Genomic DNA, 26,420 nt, shown 5'->3' on the forward strand with positions numbered 1-26,420 from the left:
TGTGTGTGTGTGACCGAGTGCTTGTCGTTCTACTGAAAGCTGTAGATTTTGGTTAAGCGGCAAGAGCTCAGTCCTACAATTGGTATCAGAGCCAAAGTCACGGGTTCGATTCCCATTGATTGCAAATAATGCAATTATTAGGAGGGAGATTGTTCGGTGCAATAATTGTCTCTGCTTTGTAAAGCGATCGAATCGTAGTGCTTGAGCTGCTGTGCGATTTAAAAGATTTGAGTTGCATCATTACCACTAGCTATAACTTTTGGTAAAACGGTAAACACTCGGTCTTACAATATATATATTCATTCAACGTAATAAAAAAATATCATGTGCAAAAAGTTTGAGTTATAATCAAAATCAAGATAGATTAACTAAAATTATAGAAAATAATTAAACATAAAATATTATATAATAATTAATAAAAAATTATATTTTACTAATTAAAAATAATTATTATTTTCAATAAAAAAATTTTATGTAGTGTAATAAATTTTTAAATTTTTTTAATAAATATAATTTTAAATTTTATGAGGTTTTATGATTGGAACTCCAAAAATAAAATGAACGATGATAATAATTTTGAATAAAACTATTGTCAGCAATAAAAAAAATATGTGGATGCGAAAAAAATGAAAATTAGTGTTTGTATTGAATATTTTAGTTTGAGAGATTTCTCAATTAAATTTTAATCCAAATCTTTAGTTCGAATCAAATACATTTTTTGACATTTTATTGTGGTATCTTAAGCTTTAATTATTGTAATTAATAGAATTCTATGGAGTTATTAAAAATTTATTGACATTTTGAATATCTATAGACTTTTGTAGAGTTTTTAAAAGTCAAGTTTGAATACAACACGACTTTTTAAAATTATATAAAAGTTTACATTGAATACCACTAAACTTTTATAGAGTATATAAATAAAAGTTTAGATTGAATATATCTAGACTTTTAAACTCCATTAATAGTACAGAACCAATACACCCCTAATATCCTCAATTTTTTTATTATAATTTTTCTTTTAGGGATTACGAGTAGGCCTATTTCGTGCTAAATCTTTAACATGGCTTAAATCTTAAGCCCAGGGTTGGCCCACTTGCCCATATGTTTGGACCAAACCCATTAGATTCTTTTTATTATTACCTCTTTTTAATTGAAAAATAAACAAAAAATAAAATCCAAATGCTTAATTTCAATTAATCATGCCCTCGAACTCTACATATTCCAATATAATTTTTATGTTATTCATTGCATAATTTCGTCGATCCATCTCTTGTATAATTTATCTCTATTCTCTTCCAATGTAAAAGATGCTGAAGATCGGTTGATGTATTTGAGTTACTATACAATTCGAAATATTATGGTTGTATTGTTATCTTTAAATAATATTTTTAGCCAAACGATACATTAAAAGATTAAGTTTTTAGTAAGTCTCTTGTGAGACGGTCTCACGAATTTTTATCTGTGAGACGGGTCAATCCTACCGATATTTACAATAAAAAATAATACTCTTAGCATAAAAAGTAATATTTTTTCATGGATGACCTAAATAAGAGATTCGACCCACGAAATTGATCCGTGAGACCGTCTCACAATAGTTTACATGTTAAGTTTTTGACCCAATATTAGTATGAGAGACAAAATCACGTGTTCAATTATCATGGATTATAGTAAATAAAATAGCTGAAAATGAATTAAAATTCTGCTATAATTTAGAATTAAATCTTTAAAACAAATCAAATGAGTGGGGGAAACAAAAGCAACAAGTGAGAGAAATGAATATGAACAAATTTATGAAACATTTATAAATATGATATAATCTATAATTTTTTTATATATATGTGTATGTGTGTGTATATATATATATATATATATGTATGTATGTATGTATGAAACATTTATAAATATGATATAATCTATAATTGAGTATTGAACTAAATATCTTTTTTTCAATTTGAGATTTTGTGTTTTACTGATCCCTTGACATAGTGATATATAATTAATTAAGACTAAATTTTTTTGTGGCATGAAAATCTGTTGTCGTTGTTTTTTAATGTATACTGAGTAAATTTTTGGACTGATGCAGTAGTCAGTCAAAAAAAATTTGAAAAAGCTCTATACGACAAATATTTTCATAAAATATTGATATAAAGAATCAAATTCATCGTCCTAAATCGAACCATATCTATAGTTTTACGTGAACCAATACATTACAAAAAAATAATCGGACTTTGTAATAACATTAGATTTACCCAAAGATAGCATTTAGAATCTTAAATCTTTCCCAAATTTTGGAACAAATGTGACGTCGGCATGGATACTGTGAAGGGTAAAGAGGGGCAAAATTGGAATTCACAGCTTTTATTATTATTATTCTTCTTCTTTAAGACTGAAGAATATTGAACAAAATAAAATCGAATCACAGGTCTCGCTCCGTCTTCATATTCGCTTCGCCCCGCCGCATCTGCGCAATTTTCCCCGGGGACGTGCCTTCTCCTTCTTCTTTCTACGCATTTTCACCGTTACCGGCCGTTAAGTGCGTAGCTCACAGCACGAACTGATTTAGTGAGGTTTTAATGGCAAGATTCTGGAGTTTCTTGCTCCTGAATTAAGGGTTACTTCAGCGCCTTGATAAACTCTCGGTTCCGAATTTATAGAAGGTCCGGTTTCTGCCGGAGCATTAAGGGCCCGAAGGTTCTTTTTTTTCTTCTTTTGGTTGCAGCAGAAACGCGCGCTGGGTGGAATTAATATTGGAAATAGGCTCGACTTGTTGATGTCCGGCCGTCAGAACGGTGGCCACTGGTTTTGTATATTGTTTGTTGTATATATATCTGGCATAGCCAGCTAGGAAAAGAGAACGGGTGATCATATTCCGGGCTGGTTTGTATTTTGATTTTTTCGTCGTAACATTTTTGTGTTAAAAAATGGACAAAGATGTTAGGGATTCAGGAAATCCTGATGTCAGATCCTCGTACTGGTTAGATGCCTGCGAGGACGACGACTATTTTGTTCATTTAGGAGCTAGCACATCTCCGGTTCCCGAATCATACTCTCAGGAGGGTTCCCATGACCCTTGTTTCTTTGATGGTAGTGAACCATCGAAGAAGAGGAGAGTTTGGGATAGGACTTCAGGCAGGAAGAGACGTCGAGGTTCAGATGATACAGAGAAGGATATGAGGGGTAGGGATCGAGTTAGAAGAAGAGAACGCTATAATTCATGTAGTTGGAAGGATAAAGAGTTTAGGGAAGCAAAGGGTTTCTGGGAGAGGGATAAAGCAACAAATGAATTGATCTTCCAAGTGGGTTCTTGGGAATCTTGTCGAAATAAAAAAGATAAGGTGAACAATGAGAAAATCAGCAAAGGCGATGAAGATTTGGAAGAAATCAAAGTTGATGAGCCGAAAGAGAAGTTTCCCGAGGAGCAAGCTCGCCAATATCAGTTGGATGTTCTCGAACAGGCAAAGAGTAGAAACACAATTGCTTTTCTTGAAACGGGGGCTGGAAAAACACTGATCGCTGTCCTACTTATAAAAAGTATCAGCCTAGAGTTGCAAGAACAAAATAAAAAATTACTTGCAGTCTTTTTGGTACCCAAAGTTCCGCTCGTGTATCAGGTAACAATCTACTGGGCAAGGAGTTATTCTTTTTTCTCTTTCAATTTGTAAGTCCTATTCAGTTACTTAAATCTTTAAATGCAGCAAGCAGAAGTAATCCGCGAGCGAACTGGTTATCAAGTTGGCCATTACTGTGGTGAAATGGGTCAAGATTTCTGGGATGCGAGGAGGTGGCAACGTGAGTTTGAAAGTAAGCAGGTAGTTTTAAATGTCACACTTATGGTTGTAATTGAAATGAAGTGTTGTTTAATTTGTACTATGGACGGGTGATGATATTAATATTGTAAAATTAAAATTAGTGGTTCATTTGATTTTTTAGCATTGATAATGATGCCCTCGATTAAATTGAATACGGTAAAAAACACTCTAATTTAGTCCAGCTCTTATATCATCTGAAGTTGTACCATTTGCAGAGTTAAATTCTCACGGAAAACTCACTTCATATTCTAGATATATTTCCTCTTTTGGTGACACGTTAAATCGCCTTGAAATGGTGGAGATTGAACATTAAACCTGTCAGTTTTGATAATGCAGAAATGAGAATGAGCTTGGAGGCATAAAGTAGATTTACCTTTTCTAATGAATTGTAAAATTAAAAAAATTACTAAATAATTGGCATTACTTTTAGGTTGCAACTGTCTAACGGTTGTTTTTGCCAAGATTGTTTAAAAATTAAGCATTGTAAACTATGAAAAATATTACATTAATTGTACGTGGAAATTTAACATAACAATTGGAGCTTGTTGCAGTTATACATCTGCTAATTTGTGAATTGGAGGGTTGTGTCTTGAGAACAGAGTTTGTGCTTGGAGTTGCATGGTTGCAGTTTACCCGCATCTCATTTTACCTGACTCCACTGCGGCCAAGCCTTGTGTCCCTGGTTTTTACTAATTTTTTAAGAGGCTTTGGTAAAAACCAGTTACCTATCATAGTGTAACATGGTCCAACACCGATGTACCTATTTTAGTTTTGCAAAGATAAAGTGCATAAAGTAATAACGTATCAAGGCAAAGCAATGGTAAATAACCAGTAGAAAATGATTTGCATCTGTCTACACGTGTCTCATTCTCCACTCACCTTAAAGTCGAGAAATAAATTAGTGTGGAAAATCGAGGCCATGTTCCAGAGGTGAGCTTGCGTGTTGGAAAAATCTCTGTTGAATGTTAAAGAAAGCATGTCAGTAATGGGATAATTGTTGGAACTTTTTGGAATCTTATTAAGGTTTCTCTACTATCTGATGAGATTCAATCAAAGTTGGAGCATTATCATCTTATAATAATACTTCTTCAGTATGTTCTTTCCCGTTAAGACAAATGACTCTCTGTAATTTATATATTAAAGTAATAAGCTTCGTGAGAACGACGTTATTCTTCCATTTCAGAACTTACCTGTTTGGTCTGTTTTTTAAAAATTTGGATATTCCATACTTTCATTACCTGAGACTGAGTGAGAAGCATGTTCTATTCCCTAGGGACGTATTTGGTCACTCTGGCTTGCAGTCAATAACTTATAGAACTTTTCTACATTTTTTTTCACTTGTTTCTTAATTGGTCATGTTTTGTGAATAGCACACTTAAACTTCAGTTGCCATTATGTGACACATGCGCTTTAAAAACAGTGAAATAGCAGTTCAGAACTATCTCAAATTCCTATGGTAAATGCATAATAGCTTTTGGATATATGATCATTTGAAAGCATAGTGGTGTAGCTTATACGATTGGCAGATTTTGGGCCAATTATAGTTGTCTACTGGTAGGCTTTGTATTGGTTATATTTTTACTAAAATTTCAGGACTTCCTTGAAATATGTGCAAAATTATTGTTCTGAAGTTACAATGTCCGAGCACTGAAATATACTCTGGAAAACTTTTGGAAGCTCTTAACACGTTTCTTCCTTCTGTTGCTCTTTAATCAGGTCTTAGTGATGACGGCTCAAATTCTTTTGAATATACTTAGGCACAGTATAGTGAAAATGGAAGCAATAAATCTCCTTATTCTGGACGAATGTCATCATGCAGTAAAGAAGCATCCTTATTCATTGGTGATGTCTGAGTTTTATCACACAACACCAAAAGAGAAGAGGCCATCAGTTTTTGGGATGACCGCATCTCCTGTCAACTTGAAGGGTAATTTTCGTATTTATGTCTCTGTATCGCAAAGTATTAGGTTCTTCTAGAAAACATCACATGGCTTTTTCATCTATGGATACAAACATAAGTTTTTGTTGTTTCTCTTTTGATATTTTTCTTGCACTATGTTTTGTGTTGGTCACTTCTTATGTTTTTTCATTGAAGTTTCTTGAGCTGAAGAACTTTGTACTTGGTTGTTGCAGGTGTTTCTAGCCAAGTGGATTGTGCAGTAAAAATTCGAAATCTGGAGAGTAAACTAGACTCTGTAGTTTGTACCATTAAAGACCGCAAGGAACTGGAGAAACATGTACCGATGCCTTCAGAAGTGGTGGTGGAGTATGATAAAGCTTCTAGCTTATGGTCTCTTCATGAAAAAATAAAACAAATGGAACAGACTGTTGAAGAGGCAGCTCGGTCAAGCTCTAGAAGAAGTAAGTGGCAATTCATGGGAGCAAGAGATGCTGGTGCTAAGGAAGAGCTCCGTCAAGTTTATGGTGTCTCTGAACGAACAGAAAGTGATGGTGCTGCTAACTTAATCCAAAAGTTGAGGGCAATCAATTATGCACTTGGTGAACTAGGACAGTGGTGTGCTTACAAGGTGATTTGTCTTCTTTATTATAGATTGTATTCTACAATCGTTTATGCAATTGATGTCCTAGTTTGCCTACTTGTATCTGTATATTTTTGCTATCTCTTCCTTCATTTTTGGATGGGCTGGTGGTGAAGTTGGGATGTGGATATGCTGACAGCCATAACATAAAAAGCTTCGGTCTGGCTGGCTGGAATTATTGGCTTCATGCCGTTTTTTTGCCTTTTCTTTTCAATTCTTTTTGTCAGGTTGCGCATGCATTCTTAACGGCTTTGCAAAATGATGAAAGGGCAAACCACCAACTTGATATCAAGTTCCAAGAATCTTACCTAGTCACAGTCGTCTCTCTGTTGCAATGTAATCTGTCTGAAGGAGCCATTTCAGAGAATAATGCTACAGGTTCTGACATGGATGATGCTTCTGTAAATGGGAATGAGCCCAATGAACTTGAGGAAGGGGAACTCGCTACCAGTCACAGTGAGTACTTTGCCATCTTTATCTTAAATGGTGCACATTAATAATGATTTATCGATTGCCCTATGCTGTAGACATTTTGTCATTATCCAACTAAAGACTATCTCTGAACTCTGAGCAAGAGTACCCAATTCTTTCCAGGGTAGTGAAATGACCAACTGATTTTATCTACTTGATTTATGTATCGTCCAAGTCTTAGGCTTGAAAAATATCCTGAATTAAATTAGTTGTTTGTTTGTGCCTTTGATTATGTAGATCATTATTGATGACCTGTATTGCTTAAAAAAACTGTTAATCTTTTATAATGTTTGCAGGCATTTTTTTCTTATTCACTACCCTGTTTTATTAATTTGATCAATCAGACAGTAAATTTAATGAATCAACAATCATTTATTTAATGTCAGCTGTACTTTTTCTTGGATATCCATTATATTTATTGCCATGGAGGATTTGCTTCTCAGAGGAACCAGTCTGATGGAGGCTTGCATGCCTTATTAGATTTTGCTTGCAGTTATATAATTTGACGGATGCTACTTTATGCTTGAGTTATCAGTATTTGTATTTTGGTTCTTTTCGTGTGTATCTTGCAACTTGATGGCAGTCTCTGGTCCCTGAATTTGTCATTGGATGGATAACGTTATGATATGTGTGTCTGTTAGTTGTCTCTGGTGGGGAGCATGTTGATGTGATTATTGGAGCTGCAGTTGCTGATGGAAAGGTGACTCCAAAGGTGCAATCATTAATCAAAATACTTCTAAAATATCAGCACACGGAGGATTTCCGTGCAATAATCTTCGTGGAACGTGTTGTGGCAGCCTTGGTTCTTCCTAAGGTCAATTGAGTACAGCAAACAAGTAGTATAGTTTGAAGTTGTTTCTTGCTAGCTAGTGTCTTCCTACATGAATTAAAGTTTCTGGTATGTTCAGGTGTTTATGGAACTTCCATCTCTAAGTTTTGTCAAATCAGCAAGTTTGATAGGGCACAACAATAGTCAAGAAATGCGAACCTCCCAAATGCAAGATACGATTGCCAGATTTCGAGACGGTCGTGTATGTTAAACTGTCAAATATGTTACTTAAAGTTCCCTTGATAAATTCCTATCAACTTATTTGGTGTTTACCTGTTTGGCAGGTGACTGTCTTAGTTGCCACTAGTGTTGCTGAGGAGGGACTTGATATTCGGCAATGTAATGTTGTCATCCGCTTTGATCTTGCCAAAACTGTATTGGCTTACATTCAGTCCAGAGGTCGAGCTAGAAAACCTGGATCAGATTATATTTTGATGGTTGAGAGGTAACCTCTGTGCCATAACTTTACTTCCCCATTAATTTATGAAGTGATGACTTGTGTAGCTTACTTTGAAATTAATGATTCATTTGCAGAGAGAATCTGTCCCATGTAGCGTTTTTAAAGAATGCTAGGAATAGTGAAGAAACTTTGCGGAAAGAAGCCATTGAGAGGACTGATATTAGTCATCTCAAGGATACCTGCAGCATAAATTCAGGAGAGGCTGTAGATGGTACGATGTACCAGGTTCAATCAACAGGTGCTGTAGTTAGCTTAAATTCAGCTGTTGGACTCATCCACTTTTACTGCTCTCAACTGCCCAGTGACAGGTCACTCTTTCTCTCTCTGTAGAGAAACACAAACACACACACACATGAGGAAAATCTCCCCGCACTTTCATGCATGCACTTCTTATCATTTTGCAGTTTCTCGACCTTTTATACATGCAGGTATTCAATTCTTCATCCAGAGTTTACAATAAAGCATCATGAGACGCCAGGAGGCCTGATGGAATATTCATGTGAGCTTCAACTTCCATGTAATGCACCCTTTGAAAAACTGGAAGGTCCTCCATGCAAGTCGATGCGTCTTGCACAGCAGGCATGATTATGTTAAAAATCTTCACGCTACATATTTGAGTTCTTATTGGGGGCATATCTATATGACAAATTATGGAATCTGTAGGCTGTTTGTTTGGCTGCTTGCAAGAAGCTACATGAGATGGGAGCATTTACTGATATGCTATTGCCAGACAAGGGAATTGGGGCAGAAACTGACAAAGTTGAACAAAATGATGAAGGAGATCCTCTCCCAGGGACTGCAAGACAGAGAGAATTCTACCCTGAAGGTGTAGCTGATATTCTCCAGGTTAGGTCCTCCTGTCCTTGTTTTGTATTAGCAGACTTATGCTTTGAAGGTGGTTCGCTTGACATGCCTTCATGATTGATATTTACCTACATTTTCTTGAAACTGAAGTATCATTAGGATGCTTTGTTAGTTGAAGTACAGATAACTCCCTTTCTCAATCAAGAGCATATGTACATGCTAAATTGTACTCAAATATGTATGAGTTTGTCTGCATGAAAGCATTGTTGTTTGGGACCCCTTACGGTGATTGTTGGAAGACAATTTCTAATGAAGTCAAATTCTGGATGAATAGATTTGCAGTTAAGTCATACGTGGTCCTCTAATCTGCAGAATTTGCGCATAATATCAAAATGAATTGAACACCAGAAATATCAAATGGTTGTTTTGGTGAACATATGGTGTGGTATTAAAGATCCCGGGGCGTCTTTCAATGTGTTAAAGTGGGAGAAAGAATCATATCCATTTTTCTGCCCAAATCTCTTCGTTACTATTCTGATTCTCTGAAATTTCATCCAACCACTTTTAATATATATTAGATGTTTAATTAGGGAACTGTTTAGCTGACTGATTGGAGTCACTCACGAAGTTTAAAATATCTTGCCTAGGTGACCATATCTCTTTTACGTGTTACTTTGGCATATCTCAGTGAATTGCTAGGTTAGAACAAGATGAAAAGTTCAATTTCTTAGCATATTTTGATGTATTAAGAAAAGGAAAATGACTTCAGTTTCTATAGTATTATTGCTAGTCTTTCTTAATCATGGTTAAAAATTAAAGGAAACTTGTGAGTGGATAGGAGCAATGTAATGCGTGCAAGTAGTTAAACTTAACAAATCACACAGTTCACAAATAAAAATATAGCACGTGTTAGTTCACTGTTCATGTACAGGTACAGAAGTAAATTTCCCTCATTGTTTTGGCATATATTATTTGGTAATTTGAGTCATGTGATGACAATATGTCTACTGTCAACCGCTGACAAGAGATTCACATTAAATGGCAATTATATTATACAAACCACAAATTAATGTTCTCGATTAGAAACAAGGTAGATCTCAAGATTTCAGTCACAACTAATATGTTACAAACAGGTCACCGTTCCTATGCTGAACAGAAAAATCGAACATGTTTAATTGGTTTTAGAACCTGTATATGAATCAAGTTTGTGACTATTGTAACAAGCTTATTAGGGCAAACGAATGTATCAACAGAGTGGTTGTATATTGCTTGGTGATACGTCTTTCGTTGGGATCTGCTGTTTGGAGCCCTGTAGTGTCAGAGGCTTCCAGTATTTTTATGCCATATTTCGATCAAATAAACAAGTCTATTGGTCATGGATTCTCCTTATTATCCCTACATTTTATGTCAATTCTCTGTTGTGGGATTTTAGAAGCATATACCTACCTTTTTCTTTGCAGGGAGAGTGGATATTATCTGGAAAAGGCTGTGAAGAACCCAAGATTTTTAATCTTTACATGTACTCTGTCAATTGTGAAAATACTGGCTTCTCAAAAGATCCCCTCCTAAACCAAGTGTCAGAGTTTGCAGTAATATTTGGCGCTGAGTTGGATGCTGAGGTACCTTATTTTTATTTTAAGCTCAACAACAGTAGAGTTCTTCATTTGCTCCCATATACTTACCAGGTTTTATCAATGTCGATGGACTTATTTGTCGCTCGGGCTGTGATAACAAAGGCTTCCCTTGTTTATGAAGGGCTAATAAAATTTAGAGAAACTCAGGTGTGCAAATTCTTTCTTTGATTATTTGAATGCTGTGCTTGACTTAGAAATGATAGACTGAGAAAGCACCAACATTTTTCTGTATACAGTTGACTTCGCTTAAGAGCTTCCATGTACGCTTGATGAGCATTGTATTGGATGTGGATGTTGAACCATCTAACACTCCTTGGGACACTGCGAAGGCGTATTTATTTGTTCCTTTGGCGGGAGGAAAATCGACAGATCCAGTACATCTTATTGACTGGGCTCTAATTGATGAAGTTACGAAGACAGATGCATGGATTAATCCCCTTCAGAGGGCTAGACCGGATGTTTACCTTGGCACCAATGAGAGAACGCTAGGTGGAGACCGTAGGGAGTATGGATTTGCAAAATTACGACATGGCATGGCCAATGAACAGAAAAGCCATCCTACTTATGGCATTAGAGGAGCTGTTGCCCAGTTTGATGTGGTCAAGGCATCTGGGTTAGCACCTCATCGTGATGCTAGTAGAGTACCCTTTCAAGTTGATTTAACAAATGGAAAATTGATGATGGCTGATTCATGTATTATGGTTGAAGATCTGGGAGGAAAAATTGTCACTGCAGCTCATTCTGGAAAGAGGTTCTACGTTGATTCTGTGCGCTTTGATATGACAGCTGAGAACTCATTCCCAAGGAAGGAAGGCTACCTAGGTCCTCTGGAGTATGGTTCTTACGCCGAATATTATAAGCAAAAGTATGTTTCCTTTACTTTGAATTTGCTAAAATTTATTATGTGTTAGACTCTTTCCCTACTGCATGGATGATGTGTGTATGAATATGAATTCCTCCATGTATCTGGATGTTTTTATTGATAATTTCACTTTTATATGTGCTAGCTTGGTAAGATTTTGGCTGGGAATCCAGAAAATCTGTTTCGGAAGATAATTAAAAAAGGATAAAAAAGTCGACATTTGATTAGGTTTTCTGCAATTTGAGAGTTTTAAAAGAGTATTAGAAGTGTTGGATCATGGATGAGAAATTTTTGAATCCTGTAGTGATGTTTTACTTTTTTAAGGTTTTGGATAGTTTTGTTTTTGGACAGTGGGGAGGAATTAAAATTTTAAAAATATGTTTGTGTTTTTGGAATGATGCAGTGATAGTGAAAGATAAAAAAATGGCTGTATTTTATGTTTTTGGAATGATGTTCTGATAGTGAGGAAAATTTTATTCGAAGTGAATAAATTCAAGTTGGTAACTGGGATTTCAAGTAGAAATCCAAAGTGACAAGGCCTTACCCTTTTGCTTTTAACCTATTTTGTGTGCAAGGGTTGGCTATTTCTAGTGAATTTGAAAAAAATCAGATTTATCCATCATTGTAATTATTGGAGGGAGTATAAACATTTGTGTATGAATAAGGTGGTTTATAAGTGTTTTACATTGTTTTAAGTATATTTATTTTAGTTGCTAGAAGACTAGAAGCCTTCAAACATTGAGCAAATTCCATTCTCTACTTGCAGCATGGTGACCTTGCTGACCAAATTAATTGTAGGTATGGGGTAGAATTGATCTATAGACAGCAACCTCTTATAAGAGCCCGTGGTGTTTCATATTGCAAGAATCTCTTATCTCCACGGTTTGAACATTCAGACGGTATGCTCGTTGGTTAATTTTTTATTTTTATCATTTTGGTGTTTATCATTTTGTTTGGCTATTTGATTACCCATGGAAGTTTCTATGATAGGTCATGATGCTGTATCTGAAGAAACGCCTGAAAAAACATATTATGTTTTCCTCCCTCCTGAACTATGTTTTGTACATCCTCTTCCTGGTTCACTAGTTAGGGGTGCTCAAAGATTGCCATCTATTATGAGGAGAATTGAAAGCATGCTACTTGCGGTTCAACTCAAGGATATCATTAATTATCCTGTTCCGGCTTCTAAGGTATTCTAGAATTCTATAAACCGATTCTTGAAAGTCACTGTCAATGTACACCTGATCTGTGATCCGGCTATTTGCAGATCTTGGAAGCCTTGACTGCGGCGTCATGCCAAGAGACCTTCTGCTATGAAAGAGCAGAGCTTTTAGGAGATGCTTACCTGAAGTGGGTTGTGAGTAGATTTCTTTTTCTAAAATATCCCCAAAAACATGAAGGTCAGCTCACTAGAATGAGACAGCAAATGGTAAGCAACATGGTACTTTATAGGTATGCGTTGAACAAAGGGCTTCAGTCATACATCCAGGCAGATCGATTTGCTCCATCTAGATGGGCTTCACCTGGGGTGCTTCCTGTCTTTGATGAGGACACCAAGGAAGCAGATTCGTCACTTTTTTATGAAGAAATAGATTCCGATGAGAGGTTAAGCAGAAAGATCCACAATACTGATGGATATGAAGAAGACGAAATGGAAGATGGGGAACTTGAGAGTGACTCAAGTTCATATCGTGTGCTCTCTGGAAAAACTCTGGCTGACGTTGTGGAAGCATTAATTGGTGTCTATTATGTCGAAGGTGGAAAGTGTGCTGCCAACCACCTTATGAGATGGATTGGAATTGAGATTGATTTTGATTTGAAGGAAATTAAATACTCAGTCAAGCCAAGCACTGTTCCAGACAATATACTGAAAAGTATCGATTTTGATTCATTAGAAGGTTCTTTGAATTGCAAGTTCAGTGATAGAGGGTTGCTTGTAGAAGCTATAACTCATGCATCACGTCCATCTTCAGGAGTGTCTTGTTATCAACGACTAGAATTTGTTGGTGATGCAGTGTTAGATCATCTCATCACAAGGTACTTGTTCTTCACATATACAGATTTGCCTCCAGGACGTTTAACCGACTTGCGAGCGGCTGCTGTAAATAACGAGAACTTTGCACGTGTGGCTGTCAAACATAACCTTCATACTCATCTTCGTCATGGTTCAAGTGCCCTTGAGAAACAGGTTTCCAATTTTTTTCTTCTTCGTTTACCTCTAGGGTTTTATATGTCCATTGCTTTTATTTTAACCCACTTTCAGATTCGGGATTTTGTGAAAGAGGTTCAGAATGAACTTTCAAAACCTGGGTTCAACTCTTTTGGTTTGGGGGATTGCAAAGCTCCGAAAGTTCTTGGAGATATTTTTGAATCAATTGCTGGGGCTATCTTCCTTGATAGTGGATGTATTACTGCATCTGTATGGGAGGTTAGCTTCATTAATGTAACCCATCAGAATTTTTTTGACTCATATAATGTTTTTAGGGATGGGCTGGGAGGTTTGAGTTGGAATGTGTTGGTGTAAATTTCCAGGTCTTTCAGCCGTTGCTGAACCCGATGGTTACTCCAGAAACGCTCCCGATGCATCCTGTTCGAGAATTACAAGAGCGATGCCAGCAACAAGCTGAAGGTCTAGAATACAAAGCTACTCGGACTGGGAACCTGGCTATTGTGGAAGTTTATGTTGATGGTGTGCAGGTTGGGGTCGCCCATAATCCGCAAAAGAAAATGGCACAAAAACTGGCCGCTCGAAATGCTCTCGTTGCTCTGAAAGAAAAGGAATCAGCTGAAGCCAAAGAGAGTGGTGAGGTTGATGGAAAAGAGAAGAATGGTAGCCAAAGTTTTACCAGGCAAACCTTGAATGATATCTGCTTGCGTAGAAACTGGCCAATGCCTATATACCAGTAATAGCTCTTTTTCTAGGTTGAAATGTTTAATTAATAATGTTTTTGGAGAAAATATTCATTTATATGGCTTTTTTTTAAACGTTTCAGGTGTATACATGAGGGTGGTCCAGCACATGCAAAAAGATTTACCTTTGCTGTGCGTGTTAATACTTCTGATAGAGGATGGACCGATGAATGCATCGGTGATCCAATGCCGAGTGTCAAGAAAGCGAAGGATTCTGCTGCAGTTCTTCTTCTGGAACTTTTGAATAAATGGTATACACGATAATTCTTTTACAGAAAAGCTAGGTTGGATGCTTAAGTCATCTAGCAACTGATTTGAAGGGTTACATTTACGTCTCTTTTGTATTAGCATCATTTAATTCATGAACAGTCCATCAAGGCCTGTGAACCTTCATCTCTCTCTTGGTCTTCTTTATAGCTTTGGCTAGCAAGTTTAACTTGGGATTCCGATGGGATAGGACAACAGAAAAGTAAAGAAAATAAAATTTAACCGCCTTCTCATTTTCTGTCTTTGGACATGGAGTTGTAGGAAAACATTTGGCAATGAATTTATTCATTCCCTTACCTGTGCCCCTCAGCTTCAGATACAAACTTCCATGATGTGTTCTTCTGTTTCTTAACTCCAAGAGCAGAACTTGAAAATGGTATTTTGCTTCATTTGTCATGAGTATTAGTGGTCTCTTTCCAAAATGAAATTTGTGCTGGCAAATAGGAATCCAGGATCTGATTGTAGGCCGAATAAGGGGTCCTGCAAATTTTTTCTGTTGTTGCCACCTCATTTGAAATGGTGAAGTTCAAATCTTCTGTGTTTATCATATCGATTGCGTGTATATTGTGTGTTTGCATGGCGTTTTTGAACACCACAAATGTCATCGAACTTCTATCAGGTGTTATGGTAGCTTACATCTTGCAGATCTCCATTTGGTATCTCAATTCACAAGGTGAATGATGACAAGGGCAATACCATCTCTAAACTAGTAGAGTGTGTGTGTGTGTGTGTGTGTGTGTCTATATATATATATATATATATATATATATAGGGTGATTATTAATTATGATTCTGGGATACTAAGATACTACTAGTCATTTCCAAAGGGGATTTGCATCCATAAACAAACATATACAATTGAGTTTCGAACTTGAGATATCGGGTCTCATGAGATCGTTTTAGGACAGATGGATTTTAAACATATAATTTATCTAAACACCGAAAAATATTTAGAATACAGTTTATTTAAATATTAATTTTATATAGAGAACTTCAATGGGTGATTTGTCCTGATCTCCATCATAACTACTATTTGGGGACCATTGTTTAAACGCAAGCAGACCGCGGAAAGTCTAAAGAAAAAGTTGGCCATCTTTTCTTGAATATATAACAAAACAGTGGGCTTGAGTTTGAATGTTAGCTGTGAAAAGTTAGCTTTTTTGAATGGCAAGCCAATAAGCAAAATGATGGCTTCGCCTATGATATAAAATCCTTTATTAAATTATTTTTAAATAAACAAAAAAGCACTTTGGGTACTTATCTTTTAATAAATTATTCTACAAGTCGAGACAGAAGGCTTGGCCCAATAGTTTCACTGAAATTTTTCATATATTGACTCAAGTTGGAGTATTTTTCACTCATTAGATTAGGAAATAAATAAATAAATAAATAAATAAATATATATATATATATATATTCTACAAGTCATGAGCAAAATTCTAATAATTTTGACCTCATAATAATATTAATAAATGGGATGGTAACCACTCTACTACTTTGATTCTCCCCTTGTTCTTCATGATAATGTAGTTCACCTACACTACCTAATTCTTTTAAAAATGCATCCCTCTCATACATTGTTTATATTATTTTTTGAAAAACATATTTTGGAATTTTGGTTATTTTATTGTCATTTAATAATTTGTACATGAAAAATTTATTGAGAGATCGTTTCACTGGTCAATTTTGTTTCGAACAAACTCATTAAAAAGTTTTACTTTTCATGATAATCATGGATATGATCAACACATCTTATGTACAATGTCAATTTTGTGATATGGATTCCGACCCAAACCAGCTCATGAAAGATAACAAATTTTATGCAAAAAAAAAATATTATTTTTCATGATAAATATGAATCGGTTCAACTCTTCTCGTAAAAGACCTATTCTAGTTAAGTTAGTATTTGTCAAACTGGTATTTTTTGTAACCAATTTCAATTTCATATTAATTAATATTGGGATTGACCAAATTGCAATACACGCATATTACATCTGATTCCTATAGTTTTTATTATTAATTAATTGTCTTCGATTATGTTTCTTTTACTAAGTCTTTGAACTAATCATGTTAAGTCATCGTTTGGTGTCTTCGTCAAGAAGACGACCCCGTAAACTACTACTAATGCTTCATAATTAAAGAAAATAATCATAAATCGATGCCTACAAATAATTTGATCTTATTTCATTAATGATTTTGTTCGCGGATGTAAACTCCGTCTCTCTATCGAGTCGAATTTTCGAAATTTTAAGGGTCGTGTGCGATATGATCTTTTTTATAGTCGAGTTCGAGTAATTCGTTCACTATACACTAGTTTTTAGAAATTGCTTGAATCAAATGGAATAATGGTGAACCTGTTGAAGAAAATATTGGATTAAATATTAGTAATATGACCCATTATTTGGTATTTTCATCGTCTTTGAAAAATATATTTTTAAATTTATATAACTTTTAAAGTATAATATAAAAGATTTTGTATTAAAATTCGTTTTATTTATACTCTGATACTAATCAAGTAATCATTCTTCTTGGAGATCAGATAACTTTTTGGTTGTATTTTTTTTTGAATCTCAGAAAACAAAAGTATTTCAGAGTCGAGATAAGTGAAAAGTAATATTTTTTTATTGATTGAAATGGATTAGAGACGTGTCTCACAAAATTGACATGTGAAACTATCTCATATGAGTTTTTGTGTTCTTTAAAACTTAAAAATTTAACAAGTTGATCCGATCTATATTTACAATAATAAAATATAATTTTGATGTAAAAAATAATATATCAAATTGAAAATGTGTTTCACGAATTTGTTCCAACTTATATTTTAAAATCGATCAAATTAACCAAAAAAATGGGTGTGTGTGTCTATCTATATATACATATATATATATATATATATATCATAATTAGCAATAAAAATCAATTAGTAATAGAATAATTAACAATTAATAATAGCATGATAGTAATTAAATGAGTGTTATTATATTCAAACAGCAGTGTTTTCCACCAGCTGACCCCAACTCATCTCTTCTTCACCTTCTCGCTCCTCCACCGCTACCACCAACCACTGCCACAACGGGCGGCGGCGACGCCTTCTACATCTTCGAACTGTGGCTCCAGTTAAATTTATATTGAACCCATCATGGGCAACTGCAACGCGTGCATAAGACCTTCGGAATCTGAGCATCAGACTCCCAAATCCCATGCTCAGAAACAACGCCAGAAAGCCGACGGGCGCTACCCCAATCCGTATGTGCAATCTTCTACCCCGATCCGGGTGCTCAAAGACTTCATTCTCCGTACTAAAATCTCCGACAAGTATATCCTCGGCCGTGAGCTGGGCCGCGGAGAATTCGGGGTCACCTATCTGTGCACCGACCGAGAGACGCGTGAGGCGCTCGCGTGCAAATCGATATCCAAGAAGAAGCTTCGGACTGCGGTGGATATCGAGGACGTCCGCCGCGAGGTTGAGATCATGTCTAGCTTGCCGGAGCACCCGAATGTCGTGAAGCTACGTGCCACCTACGAGGATAACGAGGCGGTGCATCTGGTGATGGAGTTGTGCGAGGGTGGGGAGCTTTTTGATAGAATTGTGGCGCGTGGGCATTACAGCGAGAGAGCTGCAGCGGGAGTGGCGAGGACGGTTGCGGAGGTGGTGAGGATGTGTCATCAGAATGGCGTTGTGCATAGAGATTTGAAACCCGAGAACTTTTTGTTTGCGAGTAAGAAGGAGAATGCGGCGCTGAAGGCCATTGATTTTGGGTTGTCTGTGTTTTTCAAGCCTGGTAAGTTTGTGTTTGTTTTTTTGTTTTTTCGGTATTAAGAAAAAATCGATCTTTGATCTGTTTTGGTGGGTTTTGAATCTTTTTAAAAGTTTTCTTTGCTTTCTTTACTGGGTTTTGATCGTTTGATATCATTCTTGTTCTTCTTCGATCATGTTCTGAAATTCTGAGTTTTCTTTTCCATTTTAAAATTTGTTATTCATTGCCAAGGTTGGGTTGTTGCATCTGATTTTTGGGTATGTCCAATTGTTTGATCTGGTTTAAAAATCTAAAATTTTCTTTTGAATTCTTATATCTTTCGTTTTACTGAGTCCCATTTGGCATAATATGCTGTTATCAAGATGGAATATATACTTGTTGATTTGTTTTATTTTCTTATGTTAATATATTGATTTGTTTAAATGCATTGATAATTCGATAATCAGGTGAAAGGTTCAATGAAATTGTGGGAAGTCCATACTACATGGCACCAGAGGTTTTGAAGCGAAATTATGGACCTGAAGTTGATATTTGGAGTGCTGGTGTTATTCTGTATATTTTGTTGTGTGGTGTTCCTCCATTTTGGGCCGGTACTTTTACTCCCCTTTTCGGTACGGATCTTTTTATATTTAGTTCATGAATTGAGCTATTTTATTTCACAACCTGCGGCAGAAAGTGAACAGGGGGTTGCACTTGCAATCTTAAGAGGAGTTATCGATTTCAAGAGGGAACCATGGCCTCAGGTTTCTGAAAGTGCCAAAAGCCTCGTTAGGCAGATGTTGGAACCTGACCCCCAAAAGCGTTTGACTGCACAGCAAGTACTTGGTATGTTCGGAAAATACTCTTCTGTGGTAGATTCTTGAAAAGTATTGATAAAGGTAGAGTGGTAGTGCCTTTATTTTATCTTTGCTGCATGTGATCACTTTTCTTTAAAATGATGATGGGCAGCATGCTGAGAAAGGAATGGATGACCCCGGCACTTTATTTACTTTGTAAATGTCCCTTGGCCAGGAAAACTAGTGTTTACTTTGGTAATAAATAAATGCAGAACATTTCCAGAAAGTAGATTTTAATTCTGTAACAGTGGTAACTGTCCATTATGCAGCAGAGGGCCGTTCAGTCTATATATTGGTCTTTTGCTTTTAGGATAACATTTGTCGATTATAGATTTCAACAGTAGAAACCTGGTTTTCCGTTGTCTTGGTGGAGATTCCCCATTGGTTTCTATACTTAAGTAGAAAATGGTTCTCTCATCGTATACAAATCAATCAACTGGGATTGTGAAATGATTTGACTTTATTTAATTATTAAATAAGATCCAAGATTAAAGACCATTGACCAAGAACCTATTGGGTTGTGCATTTTTCAAGCTGGGTCTCCCAGAAATGCATTCAGATACTTGATTGTTTGATTAAGAAGTAATATTACATCCAGGAGGTTTAGCTTCTCTGGTCACAGAACTGCCATCGTTTTGGTTCCCTGATCACTAATGACTTGTGAGTCAATCAATTTTTACAGCTCAACAAACATTACGGACCTTCGGTTCTCGAATATTGCCACATTTTAAAAAAATATTTACCCTTCAGCTAGTTTGTGAGAGGCAAGCTTGGGTTTGTAGGGGATGCAAGAGAGTTTTTTCAATATTTCTATTAATAACTACTGTACCTTGCTAATCATAAAGATGGTGAGGAGACGATTTTTTACATGCGGTTTTATGCAAAAATTATAACGTTTTTCTTTTCATTTGTTGTCTTGATTAGAACACCCGTGGATACAAAATGCAAAGAAAGCCCCAAATGTACCATTGGGAGATATTGTGAGGGCAAGACTTAAGCAGTTTTCTGTTATGAATAGATTCAAGAAGAAAGCATTACGGGTAAGCGTCGAGTATTAGTCTAGCTTTATTTGTAACTCTTATTTTCTATTGGAAAAATCCATATCCCTCTCACATCAAGATATCATCTGGGAGAAGATTTTTTAGTGAACAACCCGAGGAACTGGTGTTTGAGCTTCTCCTTATATTCTTGCATAAAATTTATAGCCTGACCTGTTAGTAAAGTTGAACTGAGGGAACTATGGTAGAAAAGTACCATTTACTGCCCATGTTGATAAATTGTGTTTTACTCTGTACACGTGTAGGTGATTGCGGAACATTTATCTGTTGAAGAAGTCGAAGTTATGAGAGATATGTTTGCATTGATGGATACCGATAGAGATGGGAAAGTATCATATGAGGAATTAAAAGCTGGTCTCCGAAAAGTTGGTTCTCAGCTGGCAGAGCCTGAGATAAAGTTGTTGATGGATGTGGTAAGTGTTAAAATTATGGACTTCTCCACCTCAAAAGCTAGCTTGGAATATTGTCAATGTCTATATATACAACTCTTAAGAACTTAATTTAACCGATGTGAGAAATCTAACAAACTAATCTCATGCCCAGGAATGAACAACTGGAGCGTGAAGTTTACAAGACATTAGTAGATGACCATAAGAGTAATCCAACACATAATAATGAGTCTGGGCTCTAATACCATTTATGATTATTAACTTTGGGTTAACTTCACCCCAAAAGATAACTCAATATGGAGAATTGTTTAAGTCAATATATATGATTTTCAAGAACTTAATACGGCCGGTGTGAGACATCTAATGCACTTACACCCCCCTCAAGTACAGGAATGAACAACTAAGACGCGAAGCTTACAAGACATTAGCGGGTGATTCATGAGGACAATTCAACATATAACGTTGCGTCTGAGCTATGATATCATGTTAATATTATGGACTTGAGCCCGACTCCATGAGCTAACTTTTGGGATGTTGTTAGACAAATTCCACGATCTTAACATATTATCGAGAGCTCAGACTCATCGTTATGTGTTTGTGTTGGACTATCCTTATGAACCACCCATTAATGTCTTGTAAGATTCACGCCCTAACTGTTCATTCTGGGAGTATGTAGGTGCGTTAGATGTGCCACATCGGTTGGATTAAGTTCTTTGGTGTCGTATATATTGATTTGGACAATCCTTCTCTTTGAACTAGCTTTTTGGATGAAGTTAGACCCAAGTCCATAATTTTAACAATAAATATAACTTGCGCAACACCGAAAACGTTTCATTTTCTACTTAACACAGTTGCTAAGAGTTAATGTTCACGATTGTCTTTTTCTCCATGTTCTTTACTTTTTCTGGGTCATTTGGAGGCAGTAAGATTTTGAGTATTCACAAGCTTGCCAACTTCTATTAAAATTGTGCCATATCATGGGTGTTTAAACTTGCCTTGGATCTTGTTAGCTATTAGAATTTCAATTTGAATGACAAATTCTATCTATGATACTCAACCTTCAAACATTGGGAAACCACGTTTCGTGTAACTTTGTTGTGAATTTGTTAAGGCAACCCTAAATTGTCGGCAAGTTCTCCTTATAGAAGTTATTGTCTAATGAATGATAGGCTGATGTTGATGGAAATGGGGTGTTGGACTACGGCGAGTTTGTTGCGGTTACGATCCACTTACAGAGGATGGAGAATGACGAGCATTTCCGTAGAGCATTTATGTTCTTTGACAGGGATGGTAGTGGGTATATTGAGCTCCATGAACTACGAGAAGCGTTAGTCGATGAGTCAGGTGATGCGGATATTGACGTATGCAATGACATTATGCGGGAGGTTGACACAGACAAGGTAAGCCTAAAAGTTCCCATCTTTTTCTCTAATCGATCTAGTAGTTTGTCATTCTTGAAGCTTTTTGGCCTATTTTAACTGCCAATCCTATTTCAGGATGGCCAAATTAGTTACGATGAGTTTGTTGCAATGATGAAAACGGGGACAGATTGGAGAAAGGCGTCTCGACAGTACTCAAGAGAACGTTTCAAGAGCTTGAGCCTCAATCTGATGAAAGATGGCTCTCTTCAACTCCAGGATGGATTTACAGGTCAAACCGTCATGGTTTAAACCTTTTTCGCAATCACAAAATCATCTTATCCATTGATTTAAGATAGAACTGTCACCATTTAAAGTTTTCACAACCGCAAAACCGCCTCGCCGTTCCAGATACATTTCTTCTTAACAACCAAAGCTTATAGATGGATGAACTTCAAGAAAGTAGAGTAGCAGACTATGCTACATTCTTGGTTCTTGTTGGTGATCTGACCGAGGAACCATGTTTCGAAGATGGTTGATTGATATTTATATGTTCATACCATTCGTAGGCGTAGATAATATGTCGTGTTTGCGTCGCCTCTTGTTGTATATTTTTGTTGAATTCACTTTTGGTGGTGTTTTATGTACATGTGTGCCTTGTCAAGAGAGCACATAGTTGAATTCGCTAGTTGGAGATTGCGAATTCTGGAGATAATTCGTGTGGTTTGTTCAACGTGTCTTGTCTATTTGAAGCACAATTAATATGATCTCAATCTTTTTTTTTCCATCTAATTTTTCCAAATTTTTTGAATTATATATTGTGTTTTGGCTCATGTGTTTTATGGTACAATATCTTGCTAATTACAATATCTTGTAATTCATGATATTTAGACATGATTTTCATTCTAACATAAAATGGTAGCATCGATTGATTATATTCATTTGAAAAATTATAACTAAAAAGCAACCATGTCTTAAAATTTTCAAGTACTATAATCAATTATATTCTAACCATTGTGGTGTACAATTTAAATGGATCTTATTCTATCTTTAATCAGAAATTTCTCTCTCTTTATGAAAAATACGAATCTATCTGATATAGTTATCATCAATTTTACCATTTATATAGAAACTATGTCTATATTTGTGATGTGGCCTAATTATAATCGCACAAACTTATAGCTTATCTCACGTCAAAGATATCGGATGATTAAGGTAAGTGTAGAGCAAGTTATCAATGTTATAACTTATAATCTATCTACATTGGATAAGTTTGAAACAATGTATTAGATTCTTAAGTCGAATTTAAATTTAAAATTTGCAACAAGGTAAGTTTATGACAAGATATAAAAATATATAACCTATCTGATATCATGATAATTTTGAGATGAAATATCACATGACATTAAAATTAGTTTAAATGAAATATCATAGTTATAACATATCTGACATATAAATTTGAGACAAGACATCGAGATTTTATATCCCATATAAATGTTAAAAAATTTAAAATATGATAAAAAGAAATTTTATTTAAATAATTATTAAAAAATTATACAAATATATTTACAATTTTTTTTTGAGTGGGTCTCATGTGAGAGACGGGTCAACCCTACCCATATTCACAATAAAAAGTAATACTCTTTACATAAAAAATAATATTTTTTCATTGATGACCCCAATAAGAGACTCGTCTTATAAATACGACTCGTACACAAATTTTTACCATTTTTTTTAGCTCAATTATTAGTTAAATGGCAAAGTCAAAATAAAAATGGAGCCCACTGAATCCATCTCCTTGGCCCCAAATATCACTTCTCGTCATCAAAGGAATTAAAGCAATTCCACTGAAATTTGAAATCTCGGAAAAGATTCTCATGGGGGTGGACTACTACAATATCCTCAAGGTCAACCGCAACGCCACCGGCGATGACTTGAAGAAATCCTACCGCCGTCTCGCCATGATTTGGCATCCCGACAAGAACGTCAACAAGAAAGAAGCCGAGGCCAAATTCAAGCAGATTTCCGAGGCCTACGACGTCTTGAGTGACCCGCAGAAGCGTCAGATCTACGATCTTTATGGAGAGGAAGGCCTCAAATCTGGTCAATTCACCCCTCCTGCACGCACTACGCGGAATCGTCATCAGGGTTTTCACTACAATCATCAGCAGCATCCGAACCCGAATTTCCGGTTCAATCCCAGGAATGCGGATGATATTTATGCGGAAATTTTTGGGGAGAATAGTAATGGAAATGCGAGTAGCAGCAGTAACGGCGGTGGGATTAGGAGAGATGGGTATTTCAGGAATCAGACGATGAATAACGGCGAGGGGGCCAGAAAGGCTACGCCTTTGGAGAACGTGCTCGTGTGTGGTTTGGAAGAGTTGTATAGTGGTGCCACACGGAAAATGAAAATTTCGAGGAATGTTTTTGATGGGCATGGGTATGCACCTTTTTTTTTTGCTTAATCATCGAGTTTTTGTGCCTCGCTTCTTTTTTGTTATGGTGGTTGTGTGTTTATTTATTTACGATCTGATTGTTCAGTCTGAAGTAGAATTCTTGCGCAGTGCTGTTCTGCGTGCAATTATTGATTTTTTTATATTGTGTTTTCCTGTTTCTTGGTTACCTAATCATGTTTGATTGTTATGTTCTTGATTTTTTCCGAATTTTTTAAGTGTACGATTGTTTTTTCTCCTTTTAGGTGCATTTTGACATTGCCATGTGTGATTTTCTCCGTTTTATTTTATGTTTATGTGGATCAAATATGTTCGAATTTTATTTAGTAATTCTTGAAGGCTTAGATACTTCTTGTGGTGGTTTGAACTGCATTTATTTGGTTTCTGCACATCGGGTTTTCGGGTTTCAAATTGGCTATTTGTGGCATGTATCATGTGATTGTTGTGGATCGATGTAATAAAATTCACCAGGCGCTAGTCGGGAGCCAGACCAACGCCTAGAGCCTACGCCACCTAGGCGGGATTGGGCGTCGCTAGGCAGATTCCATGGTATCAAGAGACTTGTAATGATTTTTAGAATAAATGTCTGCCCAAACTTTGTTAAATCCAATTGACACCTGGTTCATTCCTCCCGCTTCTTCTGTTTAAGGCAGGTCAGGATAATAATCAATGCAAGAGAATCAAAATTTAAAAAATTACCTTTAGAGCCTGATTCGATTTTCTTATACGTGCAGAAATAAGCAAACAAAAAAGATGAGGGTCATGTGTTAGGACAAGCACAAGCCAACAAATCATTGTTTTAATTGGGCTTTCAATTCCAAAAAATTAAAATAAAAAACTTATAATTATTTCTTATGTCATGTTTTTGTTTAATTGGGCTTTCAAAAATTAAAAACCCAAAAAAAAAATTCCCCAAAAAACTCTTAACGCCTATGCCCGCTGAGCACTTTTTCGGTTTGGCTGAGCGGCGTCTAGGCGGCTAGAGAACTGTTGTGGATAATTGGGTTTCAGTACGCAAGATTTCTTTTTCCTTTTATTCCCCCCAATTTTGGGTGCACTTTTATTTGAGGTTATTAGTTATTTCACCTTGTACTTGTCAGGTCATGTCATGTGGCTGCATTATTATCTATATCTATATATGTAGTTCTGGTCAGTATGAATTAGTTGCATTGCATGCTTGATTATCACACTAACCTTAACAGGAGTGGGGTGACCACGCAGTTTGTTTTCAGATGGAAAAATGTGTGAAATAGAAAGGATGTGCGGGATACAGTTCACGACCTTTTACTTTATTTCTTGCCACGCCTTTTGAATGCCTTATGGAGTGGCAATGCATCTTCCCTACTGATGCATGATTTAATTTCAACTTTTTTAGCCTATCAGAGTAAAACATCAATTATTAAGAACATTAAGTTCATGAATAAATTGAGCGTGGAACTTGCATCTTACTGTGGTAAATCAATTTAAGCCATGTTAAATTGTTAAATGTGATGAGGTTCCTTATAGATCTTCTTTGACTTTGATCTGCTTGTATTGCGTTATGCCTTTAGTTGCAATACATATTCACCAATTTCCATTGTAAGAAACAATTTAAGTGGAATTGTTTCCACGAGTCATGTAGATTAACCTTGTAATAGGTCAAATGAAAAATAGAGATTCACAAACAACATGAGTTTAGTTGAATTTGGCTGGTTGTCTGTTACAATGGTAAATTGCACGTATTTACATTTAAATTTCACAAATTTCAGGCCTCAGTCCACCCGATTCCCAAAAAGGCTTTTAAATCAAGTATATTTTGATTATATCTTATATTTTAATTTTTGGACATATTCATTCATCAATCACGCTCACATACTATGTGATTGCGATCATGAAAACGAGTTGTTTCCTGGGAAGTTGCAAACCTTGACAGCATATACTATACTCCATACTAGGGTCCTATATATGATAAAGTGAAGATTGGTGATACTTGTTATTTT

The 26,420-nt window shown here is 35.9% G+C and overlaps 3 protein-coding genes across 5 annotated transcripts in view; all 3 read left to right on the forward strand.

The window, feature by feature from the left end:
* The first annotated feature begins 2,404 nt into the window (after positions 1-2,404).
* Positions 2,405-14,887, forward strand: LOC140975527 (endoribonuclease Dicer homolog 1). Of its 3 annotated transcripts, none has more exons than XM_073439274.1 (20): positions 2,405-3,611; positions 3,696-3,809; positions 5,526-5,736; positions 5,943-6,337; positions 6,577-6,805; positions 7,462-7,634; positions 7,729-7,851; positions 7,934-8,094; positions 8,184-8,417; positions 8,538-8,688; positions 8,773-8,955; positions 10,374-10,532; positions 10,599-10,694; positions 10,784-11,412; positions 12,208-12,308; positions 12,400-12,599; positions 12,677-13,597; positions 13,673-13,837; positions 13,942-14,312; positions 14,403-14,887. In XM_073439274.1, the coding sequence occupies exons 1-20, from the start codon at positions 2,922-2,924 to the stop codon at positions 14,581-14,583; spliced, it is 5,487 nt and encodes a 1,828-aa protein (XP_073295375.1). In that variant the 5' UTR covers positions 2,405-2,921; the 3' UTR covers positions 14,584-14,887. The 3 variants fall into 3 exon arrangements, with proteins under 3 accessions (XP_073295375.1, XP_073295374.1, XP_073295377.1); XM_073439276.1 differs by having other exon boundaries at positions 3,449-3,611; positions 3,696-3,801; XM_073439273.1 differs by having other exon boundaries at positions 10,374-10,694.
* A 2,682-nt stretch (positions 14,888-17,569) lies between these two features.
* Positions 17,570-22,768, forward strand: LOC140975539 (calcium-dependent protein kinase 10). Its single transcript, XM_073439294.1, has 7 exons — positions 17,570-18,368; positions 18,791-18,934; positions 19,017-19,169; positions 20,105-20,220; positions 20,484-20,651; positions 21,797-22,027; positions 22,124-22,768. Exons 1-7 carry the CDS (start codon positions 17,726-17,728, stop codon positions 22,295-22,297), a joined length of 1,629 nt encoding a protein of 542 aa, XP_073295395.1. The 5' UTR covers positions 17,570-17,725; the 3' UTR covers positions 22,298-22,768.
* Positions 22,769-23,781: 1,013 nt separating this feature from the next.
* LOC140975540 (uncharacterized) overlaps positions 23,782-26,420 on the forward strand; it is a 5,902-nt gene continuing 3,263 nt past the window's right edge. Inside the window, exon 1 of the mRNA XM_073439295.1 lies at positions 23,782-24,428. Within this exon, the coding sequence (XP_073295396.1) occupies positions 23,863-24,428 (566 nt within the window). The 5' untranslated portion in view covers positions 23,782-23,862. The remainder of the gene's footprint in view (positions 24,429-26,420) is intronic.

The sequence above is a fragment of the Primulina huaijiensis genome, chromosome 4 (genome assembly GCF_012295235.1).
Source record: "Primulina huaijiensis isolate GDHJ02 chromosome 4, ASM1229523v2, whole genome shotgun sequence".
Lineage (NCBI taxonomy): Eukaryota > Viridiplantae > Streptophyta > Magnoliopsida > Lamiales > Gesneriaceae > Primulina > Primulina huaijiensis.